Below are 8,757 nucleotides of genomic sequence, written 5' to 3'. Positions count from 1 at the left end.
TGTCTTTATTTCACCGCTGCTGTTATTTCACTATTCCTACTGCTATAAAACTGTTGCTACTGATAAACTCTTGCGAGCAAGTTTGTTTCCAGGTGCAGCTGAATTGACAACTCCGCTGTTAAGGCTTACAAGTATTCGTTGTCTCCCCTTGTGTCGAATCAATAAATTGGGTAATACTTCCCTCGAAGACTGTTGCGATCCCCTATACTTGTGGGTCATCAGCCGCCAATCCCATCTCGGGGGATTCAGGAGATCGCCTCTGGCACCCTGCCGGAGAGGGGAATCATCACCGGAGGGCTCTACATCACCATGCCCGCCTCCGGATTGATGCGTGAGTAGTTCATCCTTGGACTATGGGCCCATAGCAGTAGCTAGATGGTTGTCTTCTCCTCTTGTGCTATCATGTTTAGATCTTGTGAGCTGCCTAACATGATCAAGATCATCTATTTGTAATGCTACATGTTGTGTTTGGTGGGATTCGATGAATATAGAATACTATGTCAAGTTGATTATGTATCTATCATATAAGTGTTGTTTATGTTCTTGCATGCTCTCCGTTGCTAGTAGAGGCTCTGGCCAAGTTGATACTTGTAACTCCAAGAAGGAGTATTTATGCTCGATAGTGGGTTCATGCCTCCATTGAATCTGGGAGAGTGACAGAAAGTTCTAAGGTTGTGGATGTGCTGTTGCCACTAGGGATAAAACATCGATTCTTTGTCTAAGGATATTTGTGTTGATTACATTACGCACCATACTTAATGCAATTGTCTGTTGTTTGCAACTTAATACTGGAAGGGGTGCGGATGCTAACCCGAAGGTGGACTTTTTAGGCATAGATGCATGCTGGATGGCGGTCTATGTTCTTTCTCGTAATGCCCTGATTAAATCTCATAGTGATCATCATGATATGTATATGAATCTTTATTTGTCAATTTCCCACCTGTAATTTGTTCACCCAGCATGCTATTTATCTTATTGGAGAGACACCACTAGTGAGCTGTGGACCCCGGTCCATTCTTTTACATCTGAAATACAATCTACTGCAATCTCTGTTCTCTGTTGTTCTTCGCAAACAAACATCATTCTCCACACCATACGTTTAATCCTTTGTTTTCAGCAAGCCGGTGAGATTGACAACCTCACTTTGTTAAGTTGGGGCAAAGTACTGTGATTGTGTTGTGCAGGTTCCACGTTGGCGCCGGAATCACTGGTGTTGCGCCGCACTACACTCCTCCACCAACAACCTTCACGTGGCCTTTATCTCCTACTGGTTCGATAACCTTTGTTTCTTACTGAGGGAAAACTTGCTGCTGTATGCATTACACCTTCCTCTTGGGGTTCCCAACGGACGTGTGCTTCACGCGTTATCAGCGGTAGTACCGCTTGAGAGCGGTAGTACCGCCTGTGGTACCGCTTAAGTACCGTAACTCAAGTTACGGCAGTACCGCTTCGATACCGCTGCGGTACCGCTTGGGATCCAGTAAGATTTGGCGACCAGTGCGGTACCTCGAGCGGTAGTACCGCTTTGTGTCCACGTGGACAAGTTCTGTGGGGATTTCGAATCCAGAGCGGTAGTACCGCTTCCCAAAGCGGTAGTAACGCTTCCCAAAGCGGTAGTACCGCTTAGGCAGAAACTGCACATAACGGTTGGATTTCGGGGGGACCTATATAAAGGGTCCTTCTTCTCCAGCTCGTTTTCAGCTCTTCTCTCTCTCTCTCCTCCATTGTTGCTGAGCTCAAACTTAGTGGATCTCCCTACCTACCCAATCAATCTTGCTCATACTTTGAGGAGTGGTGGAGGAGACCCCGATCTATCGTTCTACCAAGAGAAATTTCACCAATTCGTGGTAGTCCTTAGTGGATCTTGTTGGTAGGGTTCCTTTGGTGGGATCTTGGATGAGTGCTCCTATGGAGGCTAGCTTGGAGTTGTGCTAGCCCCATAGGGTGTTGGGAGCCTCCTGGTGTTGTGGAGCTCGCCCCAACCTTGTGAAGGAACCACCGCCTCGACCGGTGCCTTAGTGGAGCAAAGGGAGCCCCTTTGTGGAGCTCTCTTGAGGAAGAAGGTGAGGCCTTCCTTCGTGGTGTGGCCGTCTAGCCTCTTATGTGAGGCTAGCACCTCCTCAACGCAGACGTACTCCCTTTTGTGGGAGGAACTGCGGGAAACAAATCCTCGCCTCGTCTTCGCGCCCTCCGGTTGTCCCGCTCCTTATTCTTGTTATTGTTGTTTGGTTCCTTTACATGTTGCACTAGCCTAGGATCATACTAGGAACACCTCCATCACTAAAGCTATCACCTTTATCTTCCGTTGCACTAAAAACTGAAAAAGGTTAAAAATTGTGTAGCGCCCATTCACCCCCCCCTCTTGTTCGCTACGATCCATTCACCCTTGTATATGTACACGACATCTAGCGAACCCCTGTCTGGACAACAATATGCCGTAAATCTGCCCTCCAAGCGACCAGTGCTTCTAGATCGATGCACAACAGTAGCGGACTACCAAAAACCACCGAGCAAATCAATTGGGATTCATCTATACCGAGCATCAGTGTACTAGAACAAACATTGCTAACCCTAATAGATCTAATATGCATGTCGTCGAAAGAACTATCAATACATCTACCCGACCAGATCCTCCAAAATAGAGCGTCGGAGAAGAGTTTGCACATGCTTACCGCCATTGGAGAGGCAGGTGGTGCTCGAGGTCGAGGTCTAGGTCGCCGTCAAGCTCTATGCCATCGTGGTCAAGCTCGATGTCGTCGCGGTCGCAATCGAACTCTTCGTCTTCGCGGCGAGGCAATGGATCCGCCGCGGTAGTGTGTCCCTTTATGTGACACTTTGGCGGTTATAGGATTTATTGGCGTGCGGTCCAAAGGGACACGGCGTCTCCCACCCGTGCACCACAAGTGCAGCGGGCCCCTCCTTTTTTGCTCCACCGGGCATTCCCGGTAGAAACTGTGGTTGTCTTCATGCCCACCCTGCAGACGCAGCCCAAGGCCTCATGCAGGCAACCAGTTGGACCGATTTCGTCCGCAACCACACCCAGCCTGGCCCGACCGACAACAGGCTACCAAATACACGTCAGGCCAAGTATCTTCTTTTCTCCCATCCATCCTATATATGTAATTATTAACGCTAGGTAGAGATTGGAGACAGCAAACTTCAAATGTCCCATTTGAATCATCAGACTACTATAATTTCATCACAAATAAGGTAGTACATCAGAGAGGACATCGGGTGTGATACAACTATCCCAATGACGAAAACATTCATCCATAGATTCAAGCTTACTAGTAGTACTCCCTCTGATCCACATTAAGTGTTGCTGATATAGAAGTATAGAACTGAACTACTGCCAGCGTGATCGACAGACTGCTTTGTGAATGCTGTGACTCAACATGGGATATTGATATACAGGAAAAATGAAAGCAAAATAAAATTGACACAAACAAGCTTATCAATTTCTATAACATATCATAGATCAATTAGCAACATATTAACAGCAGCCGCTTGCGGCAGCGTCAGCTTCCGGTGCCTTCTGCTTGAAAATGTTCTTCTTCGCCCCAGAAGAAGCATCCGCCAGGAGGCTCGGCGTGTCTAATATCTGCGTTGTGGGCATGTACGTCAGTTTGATTACAGTAGCTCTATGATATGAGTAACTCAAGGTATTTCCATATAGAGCTCTATTAAAAAAAAACTCTATTCGATGTAAACACATGTACTAAAGATATGCTGAATCTGCAATTATAAACTATGTCTAGCCAAAGAAGACAACTCATTAATACTTGTCTTTTTGGTCAAAATTAAAGAAAAAGTTATACTACAAGTATGAACATCCTTGAGGACAGTATCACAGGCCAATATGTTGCAAAGAATAAATCACGACAGATTCCCGAACAAATCAAAAGCTGAAAACCAGAACATACCTTCAGCACGAGTTCCTCAAAGCACTGTTCTACATTCACTTTTGTTTTCGCACTGCATTCCAGAAACAAACATCCATATTCCCTGGCGAACTCAATCCCTTCCTTTTTCGTGACAGCTCTCTCACTTTCCTGCCACACCAATCATCCATATTAAGAAAACATACATCAAAGAAACCTGCACAATATCTGCACAACTAGATAGAACGTAGTCCTGGTGCATGTGCAGACAATCAGCAAAATGTAAAATTAAATCTAAAAAGCTGTAACTGCAGACTGAAGTACCTTGTCCACTTTGTTCCCAACAAGCATCTTTATACAATCCTGGTTTGTTGAATAAAGGTCAATCTCCTTCGCCCATATATCAGAAAGATCCGTGAAAGTTTCTCGTCGAGTGACATCATACACTGAAAATATGGACGAGATATTAATTAAAATCAGTCCTAAATTAAGTGCTCCTAAGCGCACGGTTAAGCGCACCTAAGAGCTGAGCAGAGGCAAAACGGCGGGCTTTAATGTTCAGAAAAGGGAAAAGTGGAGGCAAAACGCTCACTCAACACTTAGCATTTAAAAGAACCTTGATTAAAATGCATAAACTAAGGCAACTCGTTCTAACCCAACAAGAAACATACAAAAGAAAACAAGTAGCTCAGTCACACTGTCTAATGACTCCAAGGTAGCCGAAGCCAGAAAGATTGTTGTACTTCTCTACAAGATACAGAAGACATGAAAGCTGAACAAAGCCTGAAAGGATGCTGTATGTCACAGAATAATTTTCAAGTTCATAGAGAAATTCAATGCAATGAACTAATATTTTTATTGATTTTCATCCCAAGAAACTTAAGACTTTCCCAGCTGAGGAGTCATCACATCCCTAGTATGTATGACAAGGAGAGGAGAAAAGAATTACCCATGATGACACCTTGCGCCCCTCTGTAATATGAGCTGGTCAAGGTCCTAAATCTTTCCTGTCCAGCTGCACAATGGTCAAGATGTTAAATCAGATATTAAGCATGTAAACAAATTCTCAGTCACACCGCACATACAATATACATGAGAATACTGGTTTAATTCATTAAACAGATGAGTAGTATTATTACTTGTTTGATGATGTGTAATGCGAATTGATTTTGACTAGTTGAGATTGGTGAAGAAAATATTTTAAACAAAAACAGCTTGTTCAAAGGGGTAATTCTTCAGAAGATTTGATGAAAAAACTCTACGTCTTTATGCATACCCACACTTGAAAAGTAGGAAAGAACCCATGTGATTACTGTACGTGAAGATGAATTTATCTCGCTCAAAAAATATTGACTAGTATATTCTGTTAAACTCCTTCACAGCATGTACCAACACAAATCCTTAAATGCTTCTTTTATGGAAAACAATTTATTACAGAAAACAAGCGGTCATGCTAAAATAAAGATACACATGAAAGTTGTACCAAAAGATGGTTCGATTCCAAAGAACTTTACTGTGTCTTTTGGGAAGAATACCGCCATGGCATGTCACAAGTATAAATTATCATGTGATATTTGGATGACATACGTGAGGCCACAATGCCCCGTGATTATTCACACCCCTTGGCCTCCCTCCTCGTGGCATCCTCCAGAGTGAGAAGAAAGGGTATAAATGAACTTCAGGCCTTCTGGCTTGGGTATGCCATATGTCATCAAAATATCAGGCTAGCTTGGCTTAATGATCTTTGATGCTACGAGGCAATCTAGATCCATTGTTTGTGTTGCATTACACATCAGGTACACAGCAACTAATAGATTATAACTAGATACTATAAAGAGACAATAATAGCTTTGGAGTCTGCCCCAAAATAACCAGTGGTACAATGAACAACTGGGATTGCACAAACAGAGACGGGTCTGGAATGAGACATGTGCTTAGTAGTATGTAACTTGTAGCACATGTTGGTATACCAAAACAGACCGGAGATGGTTGATCATGTTCAATCATATCCTACCTAGGCCACAAAATCCAAGAAATCAAAACTGAATGTGATGGATACTATGCAACCTGCGCATGTCAGTGTACTACAAACAAGTGGGTGACCTTGGCCATATAGCATCTAAATTCGCAATGAGAGGACAAGTTCTAACAGGAAGTTGAGCAAGCGCTGGATACTCGCAGTCGCAGCGGCTAAGTTGGGAAGAGAGAGGCCGTGCGTACCTGTGTCCCAGATGGCGAGCTTGAGTTTCTTGCCGGCGAGGTCGACCATCTTGACCTTGAAGTCGACACCTGAAGAGAAGATGCAGGTCTGAGAGATGGGGAGGGAGGAAATGAGGGATGAGAGGAATTAGGAGGGAGATGAAGGAAGGAACCTATGGTGGGGGAGAGGTCCTCGAAGGAGTCGGCGGTGAAGCGGAGGAGGAGGCTGCTCTTGCCGACGCCCGAGTCGCCGATGAGGAGCAGCTTGAAGAGGTAGTCGAAGTCGGGTTGGGATTGGGATGCGGAGGCGGCCATGGTGGCCGCGCGGGATCGCCGGACTGGATCGGATCGCAGATCTGATGCTAGTACCAGGGGAGCGGGGAGAGAGAGGGAGGGTTTGCTTTGCGGTGCGGTGCGGAGAAGAAGGAGAAAGGGAGAAACGGGATGGACGGGAGAGAAAACAGAAAAAGATGAAACTGTTTGTTTAATTGGCAAAGCTAGGTGTGTGTCAGCACACAAATTCAGGGAAAAGTCCGGTTTAAACCTGGGTGCATGTGAACCCAGGTTGGAAATGCATTTTCCAAATGTTAAAAAATTCTAAAATAAAAGTAACCGGGTACGTAAGCATGTTTTATGTGTGCGTAGAAAGTTTTCGCGGAGAAACCACTTTTCTATTTTAGAATCTAAAAAAGACAAAATACGTCACATATATACTGCTATATAGCCCTGCAAAATTTCACTTTTTTGCCGAGACAAAATAAAAGATTTTTTCGTCACGAAACTCATGTCCAGGACACATATTTGAGATTATCTGAAAAATCATTTTATGTTTCGATTTTAAAAACATGTTTTGATATCACAAACAAAACTTTTTAAAAAATGGATTCACATGCACCCATGTTCTATCTATGCAGTCTCCAAATTCAGACTGAATTTGACATCTCTAGCTACTCTCCAACACAGATAAAGCTTTCACACCCTGTAGTGTGTAGATTCATCACTACTGGAGTATGTATTGCAAGGTTTGTTTATTCATTACACTTGAGCAGCAAATGCCGTCGACATCCACCTTTCAGTATGCATGTGCCTACGTGTTGGACGATGCACGGCGATACTATGTGACATGGGTCAGTCAGCAAAACCTTGTCAGTCTAATTCATCTGCTAGGAAGATTTGCCGCCGCGCTCATCGGTGGAAATGGCCTTTAAAAAATACTACTCCCTCTCTCATAGTTTATAAGGCACGCGCGTACCCTTAAGTCGTAAATTTGATCAAGTTAGCATTAGTTATATGTTATAAAAATTATATCATTAGAAAGTTTAGATGTTATATTTTCTAATGATATAATTTTTATATCATATAATTTAAATTATATAGGTTAAATTGGTGACCTAGGGGTACGCGCGCGCCTAATAAACTGTGAAGGAGGGAGTACTGATTTAAGTTGTCGCTTATCTCAAATTAAATTTACTTTGCAATATTGTGTATAGAATAAAATGAAAACAAATTATCTAGCAAAATCGTGTGTTAAGTTCATGCAAATGCTAGTTTATCCAGTTATCCTAACCGTCAAAACTGGATTGCATCCCATGTGCAGCCTATACTTGTGTTGGCAATTCCAAAACACTACGATGATGTCCCTTAGGAGGCAAATTTTGCTCTCCAAATTTCCCGTTTCCAAGCTGCTGGTTTTGGTGGAACGATGCATGCCCTTTTGGCTTATCGGTTGTGCGTTATATATGCAGCGAAAAGGCTCAGACGTGACATAGAAGAGAGGTACGTGTACGGTGTACGGAGCAGCGTACACCGTACACGTACAAGGTTACATACTCTAACATTTCCCCCTTAATCTAAAGCCAAACTCAGCTAAACTTTTAACCAGAAGAGCTTTGGTGAACCCATCAGCAGCTGGTCTTTTGGGGGAAATGAACTTGACATCAAGAGCACTATTGACAACACGTTCACGAACAAAGTGATAGTCTATCTCAATGTGCTTCGTACGGACATGAAATGCTGGATTGGCCGACAGGAAAGTAGCATCCAGATTGTCACACCATAGGCATGGCTTCTCACGAAGTTGTACACCAAGTTCACGAAGTAGCGCTTCAACCCATATCAATTCTATATTTGCATTTGCCAAGACTTTGTATTCATCCTCAGTGTTGGAGCGAGACATAGTAGCGTGTTTGCGAGCACTCCAAGAGACCAAGTTGGGGCCAATGAAGATAGCAAAGCCTCCAGTGGAACATCTGTATTTAAGACAATCTTCCCAATATGCATCTTAAAAAGCACCGAGAAGCAATAATGAAGATTTTCTGAAGGTTATACCAAGTTGTGATGTATCTTTAACATAGCGAAGAATATGTTTAGCAGCTCTGATGCTAGTACCAGGGGAGCGGGGAGAGAGAGGGAGGGTTTGCCTCATGCACTAGTAGGAAAACCATTATAGGTAGAAACAACAACTGTGGGCACGAAACTGTCCATGCGCCACAAAATTATTTTTGTGGCGCACCAGCATTCATGCGCCACAAAAATTTGACCGTTTCTGTGGCGCACCATCAGCTCCATGCGCCACAGAATGTCGACTTTCTGTGGCGCACTGTGGCCGGTGCGCCACAGAATTTCCATGGGGCCCACGCGGGGTCCAGCACTGCACATGGTCGAAGAGAATTCTGTG

The 8,757-nt window shown here is 43.8% G+C and overlaps 1 protein-coding gene across 1 annotated transcript; it reads right to left on the bottom strand.

The window, feature by feature from the left end:
* Positions 1 to 3,171: 3,171 nt before the first annotated feature.
* LOC124686466 (ras-related protein RABC1-like) lies at positions 3,172 to 6,503 on the bottom strand. The gene is made up of 6 exons (XM_047220408.1): positions 6,254 to 6,503; positions 6,102 to 6,170; positions 4,831 to 4,896; positions 4,206 to 4,327; positions 3,924 to 4,052; positions 3,172 to 3,601 (listed from the first exon to the last, which is right to left on the bottom strand). Exons 1-6 carry the CDS (start codon positions 6,393 to 6,395, stop codon positions 3,494 to 3,496), a joined length of 636 nt encoding a protein of 211 aa, XP_047076364.1. The 5' UTR covers positions 6,396 to 6,503; the 3' UTR covers positions 3,172 to 3,493.
* Positions 6,504 to 8,757: the final 2,254 nt, after the last annotated feature.

The sequence above is a fragment of the Lolium rigidum genome, chromosome 2, assembly GCF_022539505.1.
Source record: "Lolium rigidum isolate FL_2022 chromosome 2, APGP_CSIRO_Lrig_0.1, whole genome shotgun sequence".
In the NCBI taxonomy this organism is placed as follows: domain Eukaryota; kingdom Viridiplantae; phylum Streptophyta; class Magnoliopsida; order Poales; family Poaceae; genus Lolium; species Lolium rigidum.
This window is presented reverse-complemented; position numbering and strand designations above follow the sequence as displayed.

Coding starts and splice junctions, on each gene's coding strand:
- LOC124686466 (XM_047220408.1), bottom strand. CDS start 6,395: ATGGCCGCCTCCGCATCCCAATCCCAACCCGACTTCGACTACCTCTTC. Junction 6,171..6,253: donor GGACCTCTCCCCCACCATAG/GTTCCTTCCTTC, acceptor TCTTCTCTTCAG/GTGTCGACTTCAAGGTCAAG. Junction 4,053..4,205: donor TTGGGAACAAAGTGGACAAG/GTACTTCAGTCT, acceptor TTGGTGTGGCAG/GAAAGTGAGAGAGCTGTCAC.